Raw genomic sequence first — 24,292 nt, 5'->3', positions numbered from 1 at the left:
GTAATATATGCCATATATATCAAACATTTAATGCACCGATTTTAATCCATGAATTAATCCCATTTCCATATTTATTAAAAGTTTGGATTCATTTTTCTTTATCCTTGCTTATTTAATCCAGATGTGCAAATATATATATAAATGATTTATCCTCATTTCCATATTTGTTCCAATTTTAGATTCATAATTTTCTTAATTCTCTCCGATTTCAATCTTTGTAAGAAATTCACTAGCTTTAAAAACGTTACCAAAGAAAGAAAATTTCCAACATTCTGTAATTAAATCTGCATCACATTTAATTCCACCGCTCCCTCTCGCTCCCTTATATAATAGGACAGTGTATCTTCTCTCTTTATCAGATCACAACTAAAACAAAAAATCCTATACCTACTAAAGACACTAATCTTCCTTTTATTTGTTTGAGTTAGCCCAAATGACGATGACTGTCGAGAAGAGGATCGAAGCTGACGTTACGGTGAGCCATGAAGGTGTGGAACGGGCTTACGTAACTTTCCTCGCCGGAAACAAAGACTACTGGATGCTTGTAGTTGGTCTAGCCAAAGGTCTTCGTAAAGTGAAATCAGCTTATCCACTCGTTGTGGCGACTCTCCCTGACGTGCCTGAGGAACATCGTCAAATCTTAGTGGATCAGGGATGCATCATCCGTGACATCGAACCGGTCTATCCTCCGGAGAACACGACCGGTTATTCTATGGCTTATTACGTTATCAACTACTCCAAACTTCGTATTTGGGAGGTAAATATCTTACTTAATATAAACTGAGTGTATAAATATAATATTACCGTATTATATTTTGTCAATATTATTACCATATACCTTGAGTGATACGTGGGTTTAAGCATGATAACGCCTATTGTCACTAACATTGCAAAAACCATATATAAATTATGCTTCAAAAAAAAAAAAAGTCTATGTATATATATTACACCATTTATTGTCACAGATATTTAACGAGTTATTAACATATAAATGCAGTTTGTGGAGTATGAGAAGATGATATATCTAGATGGAGACATACAAGTGTTTAAGAACATTGATCATCTTTTCGATACTCCTCGTGGCTACTTGTACGCAGTCAAAGACTGCTTTTGTGAGGTGTCTTGGTCCAAAACTCCTCAATACAAGATCGGTTATTGCCAACAGTCACCTGAAAAGGTAACTTGGCCTGTTGAAAGTTTAGGTGCTCCACCGCCGGTATATTTCAACGCCGGTATGTTGGTTTTTGGACCAAATCTTGTCACTTACGAGGATCTCCTTCGTGTTGTTCAAATCACCACTCCAACTTATTTTGCCGAGCAGGTACGATTTTTTACGGATTTTCTATCATTTGATTTGACTTTATTATATTTTGTTACGGACTCTGATAATATTGTTTATTTTTGTTAGGACTTTCTGAATATATACTTCAGAGACATTTACAAGCCAATCCCTTCGACCTACAACCTCGTAATGGCTATGCTTTGGCGTCATCCCGAACACATTGACCTTGACCAAATCAGTGTTGTTCACTATTGTGCTAATGTTCGTTTTTTAAACTTTTTTTCTACAGATATGTAAATACATATTCTTATTACTAAAACCATTTGTATCTAAAATCAATTTTATAGGGTTCGAAGCCTTGGAAATTCGATGAAGCTGAAGAGCATATGGATCGAGAAGACATAAAAATGTTGGTGAAGAAGTGGTGGGAGATTTACGAAGATTCGAGTTTAGACTACAAGAATTTCGTCGAGACTGAGTCCAAGCTGAATCCGGTCACTGCAACCTTGGCTTCCAAGAAACTTGTTGGCGATGTCCTAACAAGCCTTGCCCCTTCCGCCGCATAACCAATCCTTTTATGTGGAGGCTGTTTGCAACTTTTATTTTCGTTTTGTTATTGTTTTAGTGAAAGGTTAAGCTATATATATAAAATTTTATCATAATTTATATATAGCAACCTCGTTTAAGTTTTATGTTTGTGAGATTAGATGTGAGTGGTCTTGTGTTTAAGTATTTTGTCAGTGTCGACCTCGACTACCCTTTATGTCTATCTTTTATAATCAATAATAAGAATTTGGCTTTAACTCTGTTCTATTCGTTCTTTCTTTTTTAATAATCAACTTAATTACATTCTTTGATTCGAAAATAAATTTGATATATCAACAAATGGTAGTTAATGAATGATGATCAATATTAAGGGATATAACAAGAATTTGACTTCTCGCAAAGCACAGCCTTCCACCAAATCAGAGTTTTAAATTTCACTACTATGTACCCGCAATCATAACAACAGCTTTGCATTATGATCACGCATTCTATCAATGAAATTAATTTGTTAAAATAAAAAATAAAAAAAAATTGACTTCTTTTTTTTGGTTAAACGGTAAGAAATATATGCACATGTCCAAATTTAATCACAAAAAACCCCAAACTTAACTTTATTTTATATTTTCACCCCAAATTGTCTTTTATATATTTAAACGTCTTCTTCCATTCGTAGTAACTGCGACTGTGATTACCGAGAAGCTTGCTCTTACTTATCTCTTGGGTTTCTCATGAACAAAAGTAAAGTAAGTTTCTTTTTTCAATTTTAGTTTTTTCTACAAAAAAGTTTGGATTTTTTCTTTAAAGAAGTTAGGGTTTATCCGTTTTTTTCTGTGAGTAATCAATCTAGCATGTGGAGGCATGTTTCCAGTGAATGGCAATCACTGAGTGAAGGTTGTGAAGTTGAAATCTTTTATAAAAACAATGGCACTGACGGCGTTTGGTACAAAGCCATTATCGAGTCAAAACCGCTAAGTGAAGAACTCTGTGTTCGGTTGTTTAAAGATTTCTCTTTGACTCCTAGCGAACTAAAAGACAATGACAAAGATTTCTCTTTTGACTCCTCTTAGCGAACTTAAAGATTTCTCTTTTCTATTGTTTTGGATACTTTGGGTGTGAAAGAATAATGAAAGACTTTAACTTTTTTGTTAGTTCTTGTGGCGGTTAGCTAAAGCGCCTATGTTTAGTCCTGGAACAACGGTGGAAGTGAGTTCTAAGATAAATAACAAAGAAGTCGTTTGGGTTCCTGCAGTGGTTATTAAAGAGTTTAAGGAAGATGATGAGTATAAGTATATTGTCAGGGTTTATGATAAGTCCTTCAGCTGCAAGGGTAATAAGGCTGCAAGACTCAACAAAACCGTTGATTTGTGTAGTCTTAGGCCTACACCGCCTTCTATTTCGGTTGAAGAGTATCAATTAAAGGAATACGTAGAGGTGTTTCATGATGGTATGGGATGGCGTCAAGGACGAGTGATGAAAATTCAAGAACGAGTGATGTTAAGTCAAGGACGAGTGATGGTAAGTCAAGGACGAGTGATGGGAAATCTCTCTCAGAAATGTTATATAGTGCTGTTAGAGGCTACAAAGAAGCAAATATCATTCAAACAGTCAGATCTTAGGCCTTTGCAGGTGTGGGAAGATGGTGTTTGGAAGGTATTTAACGTTTTCTTTGCACTGGTTTCAGTCAACACTAGATTATTGTCGATAATGACTAATTTGTGTGAACTGTTTGCAAGCATTTTGAAAATATGAGACTGCCGTTTCAGCTTTAGAACTTCAGCAAATGTTTGCTCCTTTGACTGCATTTCTTAGATGTTGAATGATGGTTTGCACTGGGAGTCTTTGTGTTATTATCTTCCTGTTGTGGTTTTTGATCTCTGTTAGATGTTGCAGACAAGGGAATCGTCGTTAACTCAGGGATCAGGAGATGAGACCAGTGATTCTGTGAGGAATGGTAAGTTTGTAACACTCTCCAAAATCTAACAGATTCTCTTAATCCATTTTCAATTTCTGTATGACAATTGATCTTATAATGTCACTGTTTTCCAGCAAATGAATCTGATCCACCGGTAACTCCACGTCCGGGCATAACTACACCACCGTTGAAACAAATAGAGGCTGAAACTCAAAGAAAGACACTTCCGAGGAATCAGAATGCTTCAGTGAACGATTCAACACGAGAGAATGTAAAGTTAATTCTTCACTTTAACGTTATTATTCGCACTTTCTTGGTAGTTTGTTAGGTGGTGGCTAATCATCTTAATCCTCTTTTTTTATTGTTTGAATGATAGTGAACCTTTGAACTTTTTATGCAGGAAAATAGTGAAGATATTAATCGAAAAAGGAAAAGAGAAGAAAGCCTTTGTTCTGATGCTAGTGTTGAGGACACAACAATGACTTTGCCATTTGAAAAGAAGTTGTCAATTTGGAAGACACTTGAATCAGTGGAGACAGTCCCACAAAGTCCTCATTTCAGCCCGTTGGTTGAGACTAGAGAAGATTGCCGTGAAATGTCTGCGGTTGGGATGATGCTCACCTTTCCTTGTTTACTTGAGGAAGTCAAATCTCTGCAACACGACAATTCCATAAGCTCATTGATAAGCCTCAGTAATAACTTTTGCGAGCTAGAGAAACACGGGTTCAATGTAAAGGCACCTCAGTCACGGATCAGTAAGCTGTTGTCTCTTAGAGGTAAGCAATCAATGAAAATGGATGAACTCAAAGGTGCTGAGAAAGTGACTGCAGAAAAAGAGAGCATAAAGATTGAGAACGAACGCAAGATTCTAGAGCTGCAGAGGCTGAATGAGGAGGTAGATAAAGAGATAGCTCAGAGTAAGTCATGTGCAGCGAAGATTGTCCAACAACTTGAAGATGTGGAACTTCAGTTTCAAACAACTGCATCGGCTCCATGGTAAAAAAAAGTTTAGTGACTTCTAATCTAATCTCTATTTTGCACTTAGACATAATATGTAATTGAAAAGACTTCGTTGCCTTCTCCCCTTTTGATGATGAATGGATTGTTATTAGTCTGGTTTTTTTTGTCCCAAGAGGTTTAAAACTTGTGACCGTTAGGAAACACTAAATTTTGTCCAAAAGCATATGTTACACTTATAAATGTGTATACATTAACCAATACCAACAAATATCAACATCCATTTCATTGTTTTGGAATACAACAACTTTAAAAGCTTCAAATTTCTAAAACTTAGATTGGTTATTTTCCAAAAAAACAAGAAAACCCAAAACTAAATAAAAATAGGAAACAAATTCGACATTTTAGCTTTTCATCGGTACTAGTGTGAATTGACTAATTAGGAAGAAACTAAAGAAGAGAAGCTTGTTCTTTCTTTATCTCTTTGGTTTCTGGGTTTCTGAAGAAGAAACTTCTTTCAGTTTTTGTGTTTCTACAAAAAGGTTGGATTTTTATTTGTTTACTGTGAGTAATCAAGCATGGTGAGGCGTGCTGGGAGTGAAAGACCTTCCATGGAGGAAGGTTGTGAATTCGAAATCTATAATAAAAAGGATCCGAGATCTTATCATCTTACGTTTAGAAGTCGAAATATCTTAGAAGACGTTTGGTACAAAGCCATCGTCGAGGCAAAACCTCCAAAGAGTCCCAAATCTAAACGCAGTGTACTCTGTGTTCGGTTGCTTAAGGACGACTTCTCGAGTACTCTTGAAGACCTACACCTACAAAGTCTTGTGTCGACCCGTTCCGCCAAAACATTTGTTAGATAGCATTCCTATCAAGATAGGCTCCATCGTCGAAGCTGATTATAAAGATGCGTGGGTCACTGGTTTTGTGGTCAAAGAGATTGATGTTGGCAAGTGTTTGGTGTGCTTTGATTCAATACCTGATGTTATTCTGTTTGAGAGAAAGCTTTTGAGGCCTCATCTTCAGTGGCTCGATGATAGTGGATATACATTTTGGGATATGGTATCGAAACATTATCGAAAGGTAATTGGATTTTGTCTGAAATCAGTAATGTTATCGAAAGTTTTGTGTTTTTTTCTAATGTTTTGGATACTTTGGTAGTGAAAGCATAATGAAAGACTTTAACTTTACTGTTAGTTCTTGAGACGGTTGGCTGAAGAGCCTATGTTTAGTCCTGGAACAATGGTGGAAGTGAGTTCTAAGATAAATGAAGGTGAAGTCGTTTGGGTTCCTTCAATGGTTATTAAAGAGTTTAAAGAGGATGATGAGTATAAATATATTGTCAAGGATAAGTCCTTTAGCTGCGAGGGAAAAAAGGCAAGACCCAACAAAACCGTTGATTTGTCTAGTCTTAGGCCTATACCAGTATCAGTTGACGAGTATCAGTTGGAGGAAAACGTAGAGGTGTTTCTTGATGGTATGGGGTGGCGTCATGGACGAGTGATGGGAAGTCAAGAGCGAGCGATAGGAACACTCTCTCAGAAATGGTATTTTGTGCGTTTGGAATCTACAAAGAAGCAATTAACGTTCAAGCAGTCGGATCTTAGGCCTTTGAAGGTGTGGGAAGATGGCGTTTGGAAGGTATTTAACAGTTTATTTTCACTTATTTCTGACTGCATTTCTTAGATGTGTAATGATGGTTTGCATTTAGAGTCCTTGTATTGTTATCTCACTGTTGTGGTTTTTGATTTTGGTTAGGTGTTGCAGACAAGGGAATTGTCGTTTACTCAGGGATCAGGAGATAAGACCGGTGATTCTGTGAGGAATGGTAAGTTGGTAACACTCTTATGTATCATGAAAATTGATCTTATAATGTCACTTGTTTCTAGCAAATGAATCTGATCCACCTTTAACTCCACCTCCGGGCATAATTACACCACCGTTGAAACAAATAGAGGCTGGAACTCAAAGAAAGGCACTCTCCAAGAAGACACTTCCAAGGAATCAGAATGGCTCGGGAAACGATTCAACGCTAGAGAATGTAAAGTTAATTCTTCACTTTTAACATTATCAAGTTATCATTCTCACTTTCTTGGTAGTTTGTTAGTTGGTGGCTTATTCTTAATTCTCTTGACTGTTATTTATCTATTGAATGATTGTTCACCATTTGCGATTTTGAATTTCTATGCAGGAAAATAGCGAAGATAACAATCGAAAGAGGAAAAGAGAAGAAAACCTTGGTTGTGTTGCTAGTGTTGAGCAAGACAAACCAAAGGATACAACAATGGTTTTACCCTTTGAGAAGAAGTTACGAATTTGGGAGACACTAGAATCAATGGAGGTGTTTAAAACAGTCCCACAGAGTCCTCATTTCAGCCCATTATTGGTGGAGAGTAGAGAAGACTCCCGTGAAATGTCTGCGGTTGGTATGATGCTTACCTTTTTTGGTTTACTTGATGAAGTCAAAGCTCTGCAACACAACGATCCCATAAGCTTTTTTATAAGCCTCACTAATTCTTTTGCCGAGTTAGAGAAACACGGGTTCAATGTAAAAGCACCTCAGTCACGGATCAATAAGCTGTTGTCTCTCAGAGATAGACAATCAAAGAAAACAGAGGAACTCAAAGATGCCGAGAAAGTGACCGCAGAGAAAGAGAGCGTAAAAGCTGAGAACAAACGCAAGATTCTTGAGCTGCAAAGGCTAAATGAAGAGATGGACAAAGAGATAGCTCAAAGTAAGTCATGTGCAGCAAAGATTGTCCAACAGCTCGATGATGTGAAGCTTGAGTTTCTGGCAACAGCATCAGCTCCATGGTAAAAAAGATGGTTTAATCTATATGGATGATGAATGATGTTTAGCTTTGACTTAGCTTAGTTAACTTGAAAAAACAAGAACCAACCACTTGTGTCTGAGTACTTTTAAGTGAAGAGATAAAAACAAAACAACTTTAGAAAAAGTAGGCGAAGTATAAGAGTATAGCAGAGCTGTCCATTACATTGAAACATACGTCACATGTTCTCATCCTCTACCAAAAGCCACCACAAACACTAACTTTTGTCAATTGTCAATCAATATATTCAATACCCTTTTTTTTGTTTATTCCCACTAAATTATAATTTTTGCTTTATAAAAAAAAATATCAAACTCTATATTTTCTCGATCTCTTCTCTTCCTCTTATTTCTCCAAGATCCCAGACGAAATGGCTCAGGTTTGTTTTTTTCTCATTTGATTTTAAAGTTTGAATATGATTGATCTCTTCCTCCTAAATTGGTTTTACTTTTATAGAAAGTGGTGCTGAAGGTTTTAACCATGACTGATGATAAGACGAAGCAGAAAGCCATAGAAGCTGCAGCTGATATCTTCGGTGATTATTTCTTCCTACTACTTCTTCTTTTCTTTAACTACTTTTTGATTGAATTTCAATTCTTGTTTCTGTTTATTATTGTACTTTTCAGATTTTTAGGATTTGAAAAAACAAAAAGAAAGGATTAATCAAGTTTGCTGCTGGTGTTTTCACTCACTAAATTACCATTTTTAGCTAAAGTTATGTGAAACAATCGGTATGAAATCTAGCTCGATTGTAGTATAATTGCGTCAGAATCTTGAGAGCTTGGATTATTTGACCTTTTTGACACATATAGTCAACGAAATGATATTCTGAACATTTTGAAAGCCCGTATTTTATGGGCCGGAAAAAGCAGGTTTAGTTTGGGCTTAGTTAAGGCTGACTCGGTAAATTCGAAAACGTATTATGGAATGTGTTATAGCAAGTGTTCCATTTGCTTTAGATTTAAAACGACGAATGTATGACCAAAGATGATACAATGTAGTAGTTCATATGCTAAGAGGATTTTGTTAAGCAGGAGTTGATTCCATAGCAGCGGATATGAAGGATCAAAAATTGACGGTGATCGGTTTGATGGATGCGGTTGCGGTGGTGAAGAAGTTGAAGAAGGTTGGTAAAGTCGATTTGATATCGGTTGGACCGGCAAAAGAAGAGAAGAAAGAAGAGAAGAAGGAAGAGAAGAAAGAGGAAAAGAAAGAGGAGAAGAAGGAAGAGCAGAAAGAAGAAGAACCTAAGAAATAAGTGACTCGAATTGCTATTAAAACCCTAAATTTTTGTCATATTGATTTCACAATTAGAACGCTGAATCATTGAATAATTTAAGATGTAAAATTAATTGTTCAATACAGATTGTAATAAAAGCGAAGTATTTGAAACTTTTATTCTTGTGGGAACACAACCAAACTAGTACAAGTTTACTATATTAAGCACAAAACAGCAAAACCTATTAAGAACAACAACTGCAATAAGTACTATAAAGTATAAACGCAAATCTATATATACTAAACGAAAAAACAAAAACGTGATGACTATTACATAACGTACTACCGTTTGACATATGTAAAACAGTAAAAGAGATGTTCCATATTAAATGTGAAACTTTTAACAAATTCATCGCAATTGATGTATACATAAGTTCGTATTCACAATACTCGAATCTCGATCAAGATTTAATTAAACATTGGATTAATTTCTTACTCATAAATACATACTGTGAATTTCTTTGAAGACATCTCCTTCTACTGTTTCGTGAAATGTTAACAAGATTGATTATATGGAGATGTAACTTAAATTATAAATGGATGAATAATATCGGAGATAATAAAATGCAAAGTTATCAGCATATCACTCATGGACGGAAAAAATCCAAGTTTTAATTAGTAACCAAATCGTTTAAATGATTTTTGAGGAAAATGGAACAACAATGACTTCTCAACCACAAATAATAGCAACAATGACATTAACGATTATTTGTAACCTTCTTTTTTTAGCAGTAATTAGTAACTATTAGCTACCTTTCAGTTATAGAATATACATTATATTCCGGATTGAGCATATACTAATATATTTTTGATTACTGTCTATGGATTAATTCACTAGACTTTGAAAATATACAAACTTTACGGTTTCGATAAGAAACAAGATTCGCGTAAAGAAATGTTACAAGTTATAAAAGAGTTTCTTTTAGGTTAGGGCTATCTCTGTATAATTAAGTAACGTAACGTAAGTATCCTATCTTTATTTTCTCAGTATTTCTCTAACCCTTTTTATTAACCTCATGTATATGTAATATGACGTCCTTTAACAACAACAAAATATGACGAGCTGGTGATTCATCATTGGTCGCCTAAAAAAGAAAATAACAATTTATAAAATTCATAATTTGAGGTTCCCATTTATCCGGTTTATTAGATGCTATTTTTGAAATTCTACACAGAACACGACCCGGTTTGATGGCACTTGTGCTGAGTAGCGAACCGGTTCTACTCCTTAGTCCTAAATATGGTTCCGTGTAAGTGTTTCTAAACTTTAAACAACATTCGAAGGAACCCACTCCTATAAGACTTATGGATTTTGCAGTTGAATCCTTGTACTTAAAACATTTTAATTTGAATACCAAAACTTATAAGAAATTATGTAGAACCCTTTTAAATGATTTCGTAACGATAGCTACATGTTACATATTAATTTAAGTTGACAAAAAATATGACAATTAGTGGTTGAATTGTAAATATATATAACATGTAGTTTTTTTATAAATTATCTAAAGATTAATGGTCATTGAATCATTGATCGTGCATCAAAGATACTACAAAAAGAAGAAAATCAAATATATAAAGAAAGAAGGCGAGTCATTTTATGACAACGAGAAACAGAACATCACTACCAAACATCTCCAGCTCAGTTTCTTCAAATAAAAACAGTTAATCTCTCTAAAACAATTTTTTGTTTTCTCTCTCTCTTAAATAACCAGAGAGTTCAGAATCATTTTGATTCTCTTTGTAATCTTTAGTTGTTGTACCTAACATCATGGCTGAAGAGGAACCGAAGAAGGTGACAGAGACCGTGTCGGAACCAACTCCAACACCGGAAGTTCCGGTGGAGAAACCTGCTGCTGCTGCAGATGTTGCTCCTCAGGAGAAGCCTGTGGCTCCACCTCCCGTTCTTCCATCTCCGGCACCGGCAGAGGAGAAGCAAGAAGACTCTAAGGCTATTGTTCCCGTCGTCCCTAGTAATTTGCTTACTATCTTGTTTTTCAACAGAAAGATTATTACTAACTCAAGTTTGGTTCAATGATTATTAAAAACTTCTGCCAAAATATGTTTCTATTAATCAACTGATTAGCGTCGTCAAATATACCTGATTTTCTTAAAGATTATTACTGATTACATTTCCGATTAAAAACAGAATTTTATACCTTTTCTTTAATATAGAAAAATAAACAAGTTTCAAAATTCTGTAATTATGTAAGTTTTAAGGTTAAAAAAGAAGAACTCAAAGATTTTTGTTCTTCTCTAATGTGTTGTTATTAATTTTTCTTTATTAATACTTAATAAAAAATTTATTTTGTGGCAGAAGAAGTAGAGGAAGAGAAGAAAGAAGGATCAGTTAATCGAGGTAATTAACGTAATAGATTCATGACTAATACTAATATTATCTGAAAGTAAAGGATCATGGGTGTAATATAAATAATTAGTATTTTTGTCATACCGGGGAACAATTAATTAGGTGGTTTGTGTGTCGTGTTATCATGGGATGTGTCTAAAACTGAAAGATGGTTTAATAATATTCACTAATTTTGGGTGAAGGTTGTTATATGGACATGTGTGTTTATCATTGTCTCTTATTTTTCCCACAAACTCTGATTAGTGATTGTATTTGCTTAATAATTTTGGGAGTGAAGATGCTGTTCTGGCTAGAGTTGAGACAGAGAAGAGGATGTCACTTATCAAAGCTTGGGAAGAGGCTGAGAAATGCAAAGTGGAGAACAAGTAACGTTTTTCATGTTAACATTTATCCATAAATGTCTATTAACCCGATTTAGTAATATTTTGCAATGAAACCAAGATATTATCATTAAGGTCTTGAAGAATATATTTTGAAACAGAGCTGAGAAGAAGCTTTCTTCAATTGGATCATGGGAGAACAACAAGAAAGCAGCTGTGGAAGCTGAGCTCAAGAAAATGGAGGTATGTTTGAAGTTAATATTTAGTTAGAGATTTTGAAGCATTTCTGATTTAGCTCCGAGCTTTTTCAAAATTGTGGAATTTTTTTTTAACAACAGGAGCAATTGGAGAAGAAGAAGGCAGAGTATGTGGAGCAGATGAAGAACAAAATAGCTCAAATTCACAAGGAAGCAGAAGAGAAGAGAGCGATGATTGAAGCTAAGCGTGGAGAAGAAATTCTCAAAGCAGAGGAATTAGCAGCCAAGTACCGTGCCACTGGAACCGCTCCCAAAAAGCTTTTCGGATGCATGTGATCTCTAATCATCTCGATGGGGAAACAAATGAAATATGGTATTTGATGTAATGACGTTCTTTAGTTTGCTTAATGTGGGTTTAATATGGCAACATAGAAAGTTATAAGGTCAACATCTTATATTGATTGGGCTGCGTTTGTTAATTTGATTTGTATTTGTACATCTTTTCATTGAAAGGCTTTCTCTTAGCTTTATGAATTGGTAAGTACAATAATACATATTTGTTCTTTATGTCGTAATTTATGATCGCATCCCCCGGCCCCTATCATAAATGTAGTAGTACGTAAGTGGTCCGATATGTAAAACGAGAACAAGGTCCCATAATTTGAAATGTTTGCATCATAAAATGTTATGCTCAACCAAATCAATGTAGCATAAGATAAAATCAAATCAATGTTTTAGCTACGAACGAGTCACAATAGTATAGCGAACAATTTATCCGTGGATCAAAGTTGGCCCAAAAGGGCCCAACATTTCAGTAGCCGGTTAATAAAATGTAAATCACGGCCCATAAAACAAAGGCCCAAACCCAAATAAAGAGAGAGATCTTCGAAACTAGGGTTTCTTCCGGAGCTTCACTACTTGAGATTACTCTCATTCGCTTTCTTTTGCCTCTCGCATTTTCTTCATCCTTTTTGCCTCAGAGCTCCGTGGAGAGCAGCAATCAGTAGCCATGGCTGAGCAGGTTCATTTTCATTCCTTTGTGTTCATTTCTACATTCTGATAGATACTCTTTACGATTCTCATTCTCTTCTTTCTTTTGTAGACTGAGAAAGCTTTTCTTAAGCAACCCAAGGTCTTCCTTAGGTAAATTCATCTGAACAAATCTGAGAATCTTATTACTTCCATTTACAAATCGATTCATATGATTTATGTTTTTTTTTTGTGTGTTTCAGCTCGAAGATATCTGGGAAAGGAAAGAGACCTGGTAAAGGTGGAAACCGTTTCTGGAAGAACATTGGTTTGGGTTTCAAGACTCCTCGTGAAGCCATTGATGGTTTGTTGTTTTTCCTCATACTTCTGATTATCATTTAAGCGAAAGCTTCAAACTTTGATCTGAATAGTTGATTTAGTGTTGTGTATTAGGTGGTTAACAGTATAATCAAAGTTTTTCTGTTGAAAATTAGAGATTTTGTTGTTGGTGTTTAGCTGAATATCACTGAGTGCTGTTTGCTTTGATTAGGTTTGAAGCAAAACCGAAAATTTGAGAGATGTTTTGTAATCTTTGATATGTTTATTGTGTGGAACAGGAGCTTACATTGACAGTAAATGTCCATTCACTGGAACCGTTTCTATCAGAGGACGTATCTTAGCTGGTACTTGCCACAGTGCCAAGATGCAGAGAACCATCATTGTTCGTAGGAATTACCTTCACTTTGTGAAGAAGTATCAACGGTAAGTACATTGTGATGAACCTATGTTCTTGATAGAGCTGCGCAAAGATATAACATCAATGCTGATAAACGATTATCTTAAATTTTTCATTAGATATGAGAAGAGACATTCCAACATCCCTGCCCATGTCTCACCGTGTTTCCGTGTCAAGGAAGGTGACCATGTCATCATTGGCCAATGCAGGTGAGTATTAGGTTGTCTTATACCTTTTTATGATTCAGGTAGTGCCGGAAAACGATTTCTGATTGTTTGTGATTTATGTTGCAGGCCGTTGTCGAAGACGGTTAGGTTCAATGTGCTGAAGGTGATTCCAGCGGGTGCATCTGCCTTTGGTAAAAAGGCCTTCACTGGAGTGTAAGAGTTTTGAAAGTCATGGGAGATTTTGGTTTGATTTTGATTTCGGAATGTTTTAATGTTTTGTTTAAAGATCCCTTTTGTTGGAGACTTTGATTATCACAGACGAAATACAAATCTACGCACTTTCGTTGAACAACTCTACTATATTCAACTCTTGAAATTTGCAAATCTCTCAAAATCACTTGGCTACACAGAAGTTTTTGTAGTTTAAGAAAAAAGAAGTGGACTTGTTTATTTTTGTCAAATGAATTCTTCTATCTGTTACTATCATGGTTATTTGTGTTTTTTTGGGCATACCCTACTAAACCATAAGAACACATTGCATTCAAAAATCTATATTAAAGAAAAGTAGAAGTTGGGTGGCAGCCTCTTTGATCTATGAAAGAGTTATTTTGATCATAACGAAAGACCACCATAGATTTCCTAATGTACCTAAAATGTAGCGATCTTGATGAAGACAACAAGACATAGAAATGGTAAATCAGACGATAACTTATCGATGATCGAAGCTCCTGACCACCGACGAATCTGAGCCTCAGACTACTCTCCAGAAGCGGTTACATATGGATTCTTTCCTAGTATTAGAAATGTATACTTCTTTATGATCTTGTAAGTCTTATCCGGTTGTGTTGTGTTCTATATACCGTCTATTTTTGTACTAAATCACATTTGTTTGCCTGTCTTGAATTGCTCTCACTCACTGCCAGTTTTGTGTTGTTTATTTTTTCTTTTGTTCTGCGATTGAATATAAATATTGAACGCTGCCAAAAAAGAATACACAGTGAACTTGTAAATACAATTATACGAAGAAAGGCGTTACACGTTTGCCTATCTTTAGCAAGTGGTTTTGTGTTGGTCTTGAGTTCATTGATATTTAGTGGATGGTGACAGGACGTGTAAATTAGTATATGGCGTCTCTAAATTCTTGAATTAGCTTTAGTTATTGGCCACGAACCTATTATTTTATATGCACGTATCTACTATCTAGTAAGTGTAGATTAGTATATTCTCTCATGCACTTAATTATTGTTTGAGATCAGCAAATGCATGAAGTAGGCATTTAGGAGTGAAGGACTACTTTGCACAAAACTTTCTTTTATGTGGGGCGACAAATCTAAATTGTTATAACTCTTTCCGTTGCGTAATGAATTTTAGGTCTTCTATATTAAGATTTTCAAAGGTGATTAAAACCATCATTGTGGCACGATACGAAGCACCCACAAAAATATGATTCTTTAAGAAATGTGGTGCACAAATTCTGTTGTTTAAAACGACTTTACTCTTTGAGTTTCAGGACGATTAAACCAGAACATGGCCTTTTTTCTTACTAAAAAAACATAGAATTAAATAAGATGTGATTAAAAAAACAAGCTTACCACATAGCTAGATTGATTAGGCTTTTCTCATTTCATCAACCATTATAGTTTTATTTTTAATAATTCTATTGTGAAGCCCCAAAAAAGCAAAAATAACTAATCTCGTGATGTATACACTAGATAAGGTAGACGAATGCAATAAAATTTATTTTATATCTACCAACAAACTTGTAGCTACTAGCTACTTTTGTGATCAAACACTTGAAGAAAGTCATTCCCAAATATCGTATAATAAATAGGTAATGAAAATTTATGGATTAAAAACTCAAATTTCTGAGTAACAACAAAGATATTGAACAAGTAAAAAATCCTTTATAAATTAAAAAAAAAAACAAACAGATCGTATGCTCTCACAACTCAATCAAAAATCATCTCAAATAGGAAATTAAATTTGAAAAAAAGAAAAGAAATTAAGAAGCATCATCATCATCATCATCATCATCATAATTCATAAAATATAGTAATGATAAATTAAGAAGAACACTATGGTTTTCTTTTGCCCACGTAAACCTGTAATACTCCATCAGATCCTCCAGCCACTAGGGTACACTGGTCCACACCTGATTGCCTCCAACAGACGCTACTCACGAACCGCTTATCCGAACCAGAATTCATACCAACTGGTTCAAACCCATCTACCCAAACCGGCTTCCCCCATCTCCTATCGTACACAAACACCCTGTTGTTTTCCGATCCACAACCAAACAACGCGCCGTTTCTCCACACAGATAACCCCACGAAGTTCCGATTATTCACATGCCCTTCGTACGTGCGAATCACGCGCCCATCCTCCACGCTCCACAGCTTCAAACAACCGTCCGTACCTGCCGTCACCACCGTCCCACCGTCGAGGAACCTCACATACGACACCGTTTTCGTATGACCTTGTAAAGTCAACGCCGGGTCAACGAGTTTCCTTATATCGTAAACGTACCCTTTCCGATCAGCGCATCCGACGGCCACGGCTGGTCCACCGGAAGGATCGAACTCGACGCAACAAACAGCACTCCGGCAAATCCCCGCCGGTCGTACAACACCGACAGATTCTTCCGGCGGACACCTCGGATCCCATACTTGCATAGTCCCGTCATCCGATCCCGACGCGCCCACCGTCGAAGCGCCGCCGTGACGAGTGTAATCTACGCTCCATACACGACGACCACCGTGCTCGTCCCTTTCGAATACCGGCGTCCTCTTCTCAAGATCGTACTCCATCACTACGCCGTCGTAATCTCCCGACCCAATAACCCGACCGCCCGACCCGGGTCTCCACCGGAGACTACTAAGTTTCGCCGGAGTACAGATGTAATATTCGCAGGCGGTGGCTTGATCGACGAAGGAAACTCCGGTACCGGAGACAGCGTTGTTACGTAAAAGAGAAGGGAGGCCGTAAAAACGAATCTTTCTTGAAATCCCGGCGGTAGCGACGATGTTATCAGTGGGATCGAATTCAATAGCTCCGATAACGTCGGAGGCGGAGGAGGAGGAGGAAGATACGACGGTGGAGAGAGAAAGATCCCATTCGTATCTAGCTTCTTCTTGTTGTTGTGCTTGTTCTTGTTGCTGCTTGTGAGGATGAAGAGTGTTCATATGAAAACAGAGTAATGACTGTTGCTTCTGGGGTTTCGGACCAATCGAAAACCAATCCCATTCAAAAGAATTTTTTTTATTAATAGTTTAATACATTAGAATATAATATTCATTTTAATATGGCTTTTTGTTTTTCCCTCAGTAAATAATTGGGTTTATTACTAATCCACGTATGAATTTTTATTCTATGAGTTTATCTATTCCTATGCAAATGTCAGAGAAAGGTCCCATGTGAATTCTATTTCAGGCAAGAAAGTGTGAAGTTTGTTGTCGTGGCTACTTATATAGCCAAACATGGCAAATTCTTGTATTAAATTGATTGACTTGTAGTAGGCGAAAGGACGTTAACTAAATGTTGAATAAAAAAGATAGTAACATTTCGACTACTATCACAATAAATCTTCACTGACCATTAGATTGAGGTTGTTCGTAAATTACAATGATGAGATGATCGTAATGGTAACACCGAAACATTAAAAACCAAAAACAAAACGTCTATTTGTACCACTTACTTTTTCCTACACCAAAACTAACAAAGTAAATAGTTTCTTATCAACGTTTGAATTTTAACTTACTTTGTTGTTGTTTAGTTTTACAATCGTAGTAGGCATTTAGGATTTGATTTGAATTACTTTGTTGTTGTTAGAAAATGTACAACTTTCGACGATGTGATTGAAAAAGACGTAGCATTTTCCTATCTGGTTACTTTCAATTGCTTGATTCACCAAAAAAAATATAAATAAATTATAGCCTTCATGGCTTCAATGCACTTATACAATCTTTTTATTTTACAGAATAGTCAATTTTCTTCTATATCAAATCAACTTTCAAAGCTAGAAAGAGACATATACGCTTAAAATTGCCATATCGTATAGACGAAATCGTTTGATACCAAATACTCCATATGTTCCTAAAAGTTTGATGCTCTAGCTTTTGTTTTTTGTTTCATAAAAATTGATTTTCTAGCATTTTTCTTTATTTTTATTGTCTTATAACACTAAGAAAAATGTTAAAATGATTAAACAATAATTGAGTTCTTAATAAGCGTCAAAATCCAAAACATCAAACTATTATGAATAGAGGGAGTACTAGTTTATCTTGATTTTGTCATTCGGATCAATAGTAGAAATGTTTGGACGGATTCAAAAATTTTCACTTAGATGATCATTTTATATCCGGGATAATAACCACTCACAAATAAGTGGTCAACATGTATAAATATGCCATAACCATTCTCGATAGTTGTCCAATTCCTAATGAAAATCCGAATCATGTAACTTATTTGATTCTCGATATTATATTATTTACGAATGTCGGGTCTAAGAAGCATTTCTATTATATTATTTACAGGTATCAAAAACAGATAACGGTTCTCTATAACCATATAACCAAGAAAAGATAAGCATAGATCACGGGGTTAAAATATCGATATTGATACTACGCGTCCGATAAAGAAGAGCCGGGGCAGATTTTGAGAGAGAGAGAGAGAGGAGAAAAAATCGGTGGTAGGTTTTAGTTTTATGAGAGAATTTTGTGGACAGCAAAGTAAGGACGAGTCATACGTGTGTTATGTACCACCTTTGGTCATTGTCCTCTTTTTCATGTCTCTTCGTTACTTCTCAGCCTCAAGTCTTTTATAACACTTGTGCTCCATGTTTGGACCCACACTGCTTCAAAGAATGGATTCGATTTCCATTTAATGCCATTTATTAATATTTCTCCAAACAACAAAATACGTGAACTACCTAACATATAAAATTTCACCAACTAAAGCGCAATCTTAACGTCCGTTACAAAAGTGGGCTTCTACACTTTTTGAAGAAACAAATTAACTTGTTATTCAAGAAATTGGTAAACAATAAACAAACAAAAATGTAGGAGAGAGGACATCGCTTAAGATATAATATCAGAAATTTTTTTGAAGGAGTTCATTACAAGTTCATTGGTGCTTCTGATGTGCAACTTTCCCATGAAAAAGAAGGCAGAGAATAAAGTGGAGATACAAAAGCAACTTAAAGGATGACTTAAAGGAGAGACTAGTCATTAACAAAGGAATGGATAAATTAATAAGTAGTTGGAAAAAAAGCTAACACCAAGTTGGTCCACAAAGACGATCCACCGTTATCAGATTTCCCACATAGATTTAACATCAAATTAGATTTGCATTTATGTTCCCCAATATTTCAATCAATTTTTACTTTGTCTGCTTTCCATAGCCATTCTTCATACATATACCACCTCATGATTCCTTCATCTTTCTCCGTCGTCTGGCACATCACGCACGTCTTGTACTCCATACAAGTCACAAATGAAAGTTAACAAGAGTTCACTTTCATCAATGTGCACGCCGGAAAGAATGTCAAATTTTTTTAGTTTATTATATCGAAAATGAAAGGGAACTTTTGTTTGATTACGCAATCAATTTTTTAGTTTTATGACATTTTTGGGCCAAATCTTACTTTCTTAACACAAAGCACAAGGGAAAAAGAGTTACAAATGTTACATTAGCTTATTATGACGTTTCCCAGTGACTTCTATTCAGCTTTTCGGCTTTTTATTTACTTGCGTATACAAGTACAAAGATCGTTACAGTAAAAAACAAAACAAAACAGATCAATGTTTTTGTTCAGAGATGTACGATTAGAGAGACTTTAACCGGGACAAACCATAGATAAAACCAAACCGGACTCTCTAACCAGGATGAGATTGGAAAGAATTGGAACTAGCACTTGAGCCACGGCCAGTGCTGAGTTTAAGAGCCTCCAAAGCCTTTTGAATCTCCATGTTCATTGCACTGTCAACACTTCCCGAAGACAGTTTCCTGTGAGATTTCTGGAGATGAAGCTTCAAAGAACTGCTGCTTAGACCTGCGTTCTTTCCACAAACCGGACACACTTTCATTGTCGGTTTCCTCTGTCTCCACTCCATTGATACTTTCCCGTGACATTTCTTGTCGAGGTTTATTAAGATCCGCGCAAATCCATCATTCGGTTGAGCTCGTCTATGAACTTTCCTCAGTTTGCTCCATGCTTCTAAAAGTGTGAGCTTCCTATTTATTGTTCCCACCAGTAAACAAATGAGAACAAGTATTGAAAATTTCCAACAAATTTTATTTGTCCCCAACAACTTACTTTTGGAGCATTAGGTAAGCAAGCACTACTGTTGCGCTTCTACTCCGACCTTCGAAGCAATGAACTAAAATCTTGCCACCAGTTTCTTCGCCATGCTTGATGAAATCGAGAGCTTCTTGAAAGATGCTCTCGATATTTGAGTCTTCATCATCGGTTATCTGGTCAAAGGGAAGACACAAGAAGAAAACGATCATCTTTATAGATGCATTTTTTTTTACCAATTCCTTTTAAGAGACATATAAGACAGGTTCACTTACTGAGAAGTTTTGGTACTCGAAGAGATCCGGGTATTGAGTATCCGATTGCCCGATTTCATTAGCGCACAAACATAGAACATGAGTTATACCTAAATGCTGAAGAGTGTAAATCGACCTTGCAGCCAATCCTCCCCCGATAAAAAGATTTTCTTGTATCATTGATGGTTTCTCTGTATTAGCAGCTTTGCTAATCAATGATATCCTCTCAAGAATATGCTCAAGTCTAACCTGTTATCAAGGAGAATGCAAACAAGAGAGACAATGTTTGAGTTCAGTTGCCAAAAACTATATTATATAATGAAGATCATATTCAGGATAAAAGGAAATAATAAAACTTCATGATACCTTTAGCTCATAAGCATCTGTGCAACTGTTATTATCACTGCCCTCAAAAAAACCAGTGTTGAAACCGTTCTCTTGGCAAAGTTTCATCACTTCATTCCGCAGTGTTTCATTCCACTGGTCTAGTTCTTTATTAGACTCAGCATCAACCTGGACGCACCATGAAAATATTGAGAGTGAAGAAAGAGAAAATGGCTGAGAACTTCCATCCAAGAAGACAAACTTTTTTTTTTATAAAAAATCTGAACCTACTTTACAAATTAGAACATAGTGATCAAAGCTCGAAGCGACAAACCTTTGCAAACTTATGGAAGTCACGGAGCTTTGCTGCCAAACGCTGACTGCTAAGAGATTCTCCACCTTTACCGGATCTTCCGTGCCAACTTTCACGTGACTTAGGCGAAGACCCGTCTTCTTTGTTTTCTGAATTTGGTGTCCTAGGAACTGATTTTTGCATATCTGACTCACTGTGATCAGAGCTGTTATCACTAGGCACCCGATCTTTTGAGGGAGATGGATAATGATTCACCTCATGCCCATGAGTATGTGAAGGTGACTCAGGAACAGCAAAGTCTTCTCTGTCAAAATCTGCACACATTGTTTTGTCCATCATACTAAAAAATGCCCGAAGCAACACATCTAATTTCTGATGAAGGGTGACAAGGAAGATGTGAAACTCTTGCAAATCCCTGAGACCAGCTCGGAAACCATTTCGAAACTCGCGTACAACTGGTGTTACTACAGATCGAACATTAGATGTTTCTTCACCATCTTCTGCCTGTGGATATCCTAAACTTCCTTCTGTTATTTCATGTAACAAATTCGAAGAATATTGGCTACTATTGAGGAGTAACTCAACTAATCTTGGATAAATTTCTTGGTCGCTTGCCCGTTTTCCAGCAGGAGGCCGCCGTGGAACACCCGAGTCTATGGCAACGAGGTGAAAATCGGCAGCTACTGATCTATCAGACATTGGACTCATTAAACCAGTATCATATGATCTAGGTGATTCCGTTATATCAGAAAAATCAGAAGCCTGTGAGACCAACATTTGATCACTGATACTCAACCTGGATCTGCTATCTACGGAAGAAGCTCTTCTTTCCCTTTGAATGGATCTATAGTCCTTTGGATGGTACCGTTTGATGGCGGAATCAAAAGCTTCATCAAATGAACATTCATGATGCTTTGCAGAAGACACAATTCTGTCTGTCAGTAACAGATTTGCCGGGTTGCCACGCCATCTCAGCTGACGACACGGTAATCTGTCTTCATTCCTAATTACTAGATCTAACACCAAGATTCTCCCTAGAGCTGCAGCAGCTCTCTCTGCTTTTTCTTCAGTTTCAAAACTACTCATGCTCTCCAGCATTGGACATCCATGAACATAACTGTAATCACATATAGAGAATCCTGGGCTAAGAAGAGGGGTTCTATACAAACATCACATTAAAAATTGTAAATTTGAAAGTGCCTACATGATCCTATTAGGTAAGACTAGATTTTACATAATCCTATTAGGTAAGACTAGATTTCTGTTCAGCTATTTCTCTCATATTTATTATCATTTAAAGCAAGATTAGATTTCTGTTTAACTGTTGTTATCAAATTTTATCCAATAAAATAATTCCACCTCATATTTGTAATTTAGATCTTTCTTATTTTATAATACAATTTTTATATCTAATAACATAACATCTTTTATTTTTCTTAAAATATATTATCAAATGGTATATTCATATTTCAAATGGTTTACTATCATCTAGTTAAACACTAATGCAAAGGAACAAAAAAACTGTCAACATTATGCTGCTGGTCCAAGTAAAAAATGGAGAAAAGTGATAAAGAATAAAGATGAATCTTGTGCTTTCACCTCATTAAGAGAAGACAACGGCTGAGCTCAAGGGCTTCCAGAAGTTCTGAACATGTCATTTCACCAACCTCGTCCCCCTCCGAAGTCGCTTTAGCTTGTGCTTTTTCAGTGGCTTCTTTGATCAGTGTCCACTCAGGATTACAGCTGTGAATTACTCTAGCCTGTCGCATGATGATTACTCATTACTTGAAAATTCTAGAAAGAAAGTGAAATGAGCAAAACCATTACTACATTTTTAAAAAACTACAAGAAAGAAAAGAAGCACCTGCGGAATCTGCACCCCTAGCCACTTGGAAAACTCATAACCTAGACGTTCTGATTGCGTGGCCATCCTCGATGATGCAAATTTAATAACTGCTGCTTCTTCCTTACGAGAGGCATCTTCAGAGCTGGAACTATTGAACAGGGCAAAGAAAACAACTCCTCCAGAATTCACAGTAACCTGTACAGACATCTAATAGTGTCAAAAGATCCTCCTAGCATCACCAGTCCAAGATCATAATGATATATATACCTCAAGTGGTTTACTCTGGTCTTCTTCAGAATGATCAGTGCTACTACTATGTTCAGTATGATGAAGTGAAGACAACATATTCCATGAAAAACAGCTCGAATCAATATCCACAGTAGAAGCTTTACCAAGCCTTTCCCACAAACTAATCTCTGAACTCTGCCTACTTGGTGGACTTTTAGGATCAGTATTCCTCTCTCCTGCACTGGATAATACTTGTATCAACTGACATGAAGACTAATATCCTAATTTAGAAACCTTTGTTCTGATATACTCATAAGATTCCAAAATCATAATCAACAAACCAAGTACTTGACAAAAAGTCAGAGAAAGTGTTAACCTAGTGACCATATCATCGATGCGGTGAAGGCGGTGAGGGAAGCCAGAGGATCCGTAAGTAGCACTTCGTTTACGAACTAAATCCAACCATTGAGTAAACCTATAAGCTGGACCAGATGCTATATCTCCTAACATGTACAAAACCTGCAAATTCCAAAAGTCTTCCAATTTTTAAGACGAGACTATTAATATAACCCTAAAACCTAAAACGAATTTAGGATCGGAGAAATTTACACGAGAAGTGACGGTGAGAGGAAGAGGAGACTCGTGCTCGTCGTGAACAAGGTATAGATCTTTCTCTTCGTCTTTTTCCTGCGATAGCACCATAATATCAGATCAGAGAAAAAGGGGAAAAAATCAAAATCAAAATCTGGCTCTGCGAAAAGAGGGAGAGATAAATGTGGGGGTAATGATGAACGCAAAAGGTGGGGGTGATAATGATAGATTATTAAATTTGTGGGGGAAAAATGAAGGATGATTACTTGAGAAAATGGTTGATCTCGCTTCTTCTCAGGTTCCGCCATTGCAAAAGCTTAGGTTCTGTTTAATTTTAGAAATGTCTTTTTCTTCAAATGTCAGCTTTGTATCTGAGAAGAGGAAAGTCTCAAGGTATCTTTAATTAATATGAACTTGTCGGACGAAGAAAGAAGACGGATATTTAATTTCATAAATTTATTATTGTAATAAAGACTCTGATCATTTTATTCTCATTATTCAAGATTTAAAAAAATAAACATATTATTATTTACAGAACTGTCTTCTAATTTTATTTTATTTCCGTTTTGTGTTATTATTTAAAACTATATTTTGTATGAAACTATTTCGGTCGAAATCAACAACATTTATACAAAAATGGTTTTAGATTTTAAAAAATATTCACTAAAGTTTATGGTTTAATCTGAAAAAGTTCAGTCTAATAAAATAAAATATTTATAGAATTTTTTTGTCAACTTATTTCTGAAAATTAATAAGCATAAATATTAGTAAAAAATCAAAAATATATACTTTCTTTGTTTTACAATATAAATTGTTTTGGACCAAATTTTTTGTTTTACAATATAAATTATTTTCAAAATTTTATGCAAATTATATAT

At 35.9% G+C, this 24,292-nt stretch overlaps 8 protein-coding genes and 1 long non-coding RNA gene across 16 annotated transcripts; 7 read left to right on the top strand and 2 right to left on the bottom strand.

The window, feature by feature from the left end:
• The first annotated feature begins 380 nt into the window (after positions 1 to 380).
• On the top strand, positions 381 to 2,078 carry GolS5 (galactinol synthase 5). The gene is made up of 4 exons (NM_122284.2): positions 381 to 757; positions 998 to 1,321; positions 1,409 to 1,543; positions 1,630 to 2,078. Exons 1-4 carry the CDS (start codon positions 434 to 436, stop codon positions 1,846 to 1,848), a joined length of 1,002 nt encoding a protein of 333 aa, NP_197768.1. The 5' UTR covers positions 381 to 433; the 3' UTR covers positions 1,849 to 2,078.
• Positions 2,079 to 2,510: 432 nt separating this feature from the next.
• DUF9 (agenet domain protein (DOMAIN OF UNKNOWN FUNCTION 724 9)) lies at positions 2,511 to 4,920 on the top strand. Of its 2 annotated transcripts, NM_001343824.1 has the most exons (5): positions 2,528 to 2,571; positions 2,978 to 3,478; positions 3,719 to 3,779; positions 3,875 to 4,011; positions 4,141 to 4,908. In NM_001343824.1, the coding sequence occupies exons 1-5, from the start codon at positions 2,557 to 2,559 to the stop codon at positions 4,738 to 4,740; spliced, it is 1,314 nt and encodes a 437-aa protein (NP_001318630.1). In that variant the 5' UTR covers positions 2,528 to 2,556; the 3' UTR covers positions 4,741 to 4,908. The 2 variants fall into 2 exon arrangements, with proteins under 2 accessions (NP_001331103.1, NP_001318630.1); NM_001343825.1 differs by having other exon boundaries at positions 2,511 to 3,478; positions 4,141 to 4,920.
• A 197-nt stretch (positions 4,921 to 5,117) lies between these two features.
• Positions 5,118 to 7,711, top strand: DUF8 (agenet domain protein (DOMAIN OF UNKNOWN FUNCTION 724 8)). Of its 2 annotated transcripts, NM_001203443.1 has the most exons (6): positions 5,118 to 5,495; positions 5,560 to 5,783; positions 5,898 to 6,341; positions 6,459 to 6,528; positions 6,590 to 6,741; positions 6,892 to 7,650. In NM_001203443.1, the coding sequence occupies exons 1-6, from the start codon at positions 5,276 to 5,278 to the stop codon at positions 7,516 to 7,518; spliced, it is 1,737 nt and encodes a 578-aa protein (NP_001190372.1). In that variant the 5' UTR covers positions 5,118 to 5,275; the 3' UTR covers positions 7,519 to 7,650. The 2 variants fall into 2 exon arrangements, with proteins under 2 accessions (NP_001190372.1, NP_001318629.1); NM_001343823.1 differs by having other exon boundaries at positions 5,371 to 5,783; positions 5,862 to 6,341; positions 6,656 to 6,741; positions 6,892 to 7,711.
• Positions 7,681 to 8,946, top strand: AT5G23760 (Copper transport protein family). Of its 2 annotated transcripts, NM_122281.4 has the most exons (3): positions 7,681 to 7,910; positions 7,988 to 8,066; positions 8,566 to 8,946. In NM_122281.4, the coding sequence occupies exons 1-3, from the start codon at positions 7,902 to 7,904 to the stop codon at positions 8,787 to 8,789; spliced, it is 312 nt and encodes a 103-aa protein (NP_568436.1). In that variant the 5' UTR covers positions 7,681 to 7,901; the 3' UTR covers positions 8,790 to 8,946. The 2 variants fall into 2 exon arrangements, with proteins under 2 accessions (NP_568436.1, NP_001330215.1); NM_001343822.1 differs by having other exon boundaries at positions 7,681 to 8,066.
• Positions 8,947 to 10,321: 1,375 nt separating this feature from the next.
• Positions 10,322 to 12,374, top strand: AT5G23750 (Remorin family protein). Of its 3 annotated transcripts, NM_001343821.1 has the most exons (6): positions 10,329 to 10,470; positions 10,561 to 10,779; positions 11,124 to 11,165; positions 11,452 to 11,539; positions 11,656 to 11,737; positions 11,833 to 12,251. In NM_001343821.1, the coding sequence occupies exons 1-6, from the start codon at positions 10,407 to 10,409 to the stop codon at positions 12,025 to 12,027; spliced, it is 690 nt and encodes a 229-aa protein (NP_001331907.1). In that variant the 5' UTR covers positions 10,329 to 10,406; the 3' UTR covers positions 12,028 to 12,251. The 3 variants fall into 3 exon arrangements, with proteins under 3 accessions (NP_197764.1, NP_001331907.1, NP_974824.1); NM_122280.4 differs by having other exon boundaries at positions 10,322 to 10,779; positions 11,833 to 12,374; NM_203095.2 differs by having other exon boundaries at positions 10,420 to 10,779; positions 11,127 to 11,165; positions 11,833 to 12,225.
• A 220-nt stretch (positions 12,375 to 12,594) lies between these two features.
• On the top strand, positions 12,595 to 14,110 carry RPS11-BETA (ribosomal protein S11-beta). The gene is made up of 6 exons (NM_122279.4): positions 12,595 to 12,712; positions 12,794 to 12,834; positions 12,924 to 13,024; positions 13,278 to 13,422; positions 13,516 to 13,605; positions 13,690 to 14,110. Exons 1-6 carry the CDS (start codon positions 12,701 to 12,703, stop codon positions 13,778 to 13,780), a joined length of 480 nt encoding a protein of 159 aa, NP_197763.1. The 5' UTR covers positions 12,595 to 12,700; the 3' UTR covers positions 13,781 to 14,110.
• A 287-nt stretch (positions 14,111 to 14,397) lies between these two features.
• AT5G03645 lies at positions 14,398 to 14,636 on the top strand. The gene has a single exon (NR_142701.1). It is a non-coding gene; the product is annotated as an other RNA (long non-coding RNA).
• Positions 14,637 to 15,400: 764 nt separating this feature from the next.
• Positions 15,401 to 16,934, bottom strand: RUP2 (Transducin/WD40 repeat-like superfamily protein). The gene has a single exon (NM_122278.4). The coding sequence runs from the start codon at positions 16,743 to 16,745 to the stop codon at positions 15,639 to 15,641; it is 1,107 nt and encodes a 368-aa protein (NP_568435.2). The 5' UTR covers positions 16,746 to 16,934; the 3' UTR covers positions 15,401 to 15,638.
• Positions 16,935 to 19,182: 2,248 nt separating this feature from the next.
• Positions 19,183 to 23,834, bottom strand: PHS1 (dual specificity protein phosphatase family protein). 3 transcript variants are annotated; one of them, NM_180735.4, is made up of 11 exons: positions 23,681 to 23,834; positions 23,433 to 23,510; positions 23,200 to 23,342; positions 22,863 to 23,064; positions 22,614 to 22,790; positions 22,349 to 22,509; positions 20,771 to 21,866; positions 20,479 to 20,625; positions 20,134 to 20,361; positions 19,877 to 20,034; positions 19,183 to 19,794 (listed from the first exon to the last, which is right to left on the bottom strand). In NM_180735.4, exons 1-11 carry the CDS (start codon positions 23,720 to 23,722, stop codon positions 19,437 to 19,439), a joined length of 2,790 nt encoding a protein of 929 aa, NP_851066.2. In that variant the 5' UTR covers positions 23,723 to 23,834; the 3' UTR covers positions 19,183 to 19,436. The 3 variants fall into 3 exon arrangements, with proteins under 3 accessions (NP_851066.2, NP_001031933.1, NP_197761.2); NM_122277.2 differs by having other exon boundaries at positions 19,226 to 19,794; positions 22,863 to 23,059; positions 23,681 to 23,750; NM_001036856.2 differs by having other exon boundaries at positions 19,191 to 19,794; positions 23,433 to 23,682.
• Between the last annotated feature and the right edge of the window lie 458 nt (positions 23,835 to 24,292).

This window comes from Arabidopsis thaliana, chromosome 5, assembly GCF_000001735.4.
Source record: "Arabidopsis thaliana chromosome 5, partial sequence".
In the NCBI taxonomy this organism is placed as follows: Eukaryota; Viridiplantae; Streptophyta; class Magnoliopsida; order Brassicales; family Brassicaceae; genus Arabidopsis; species Arabidopsis thaliana.
This window is presented reverse-complemented; position numbering and strand designations above follow the sequence as displayed.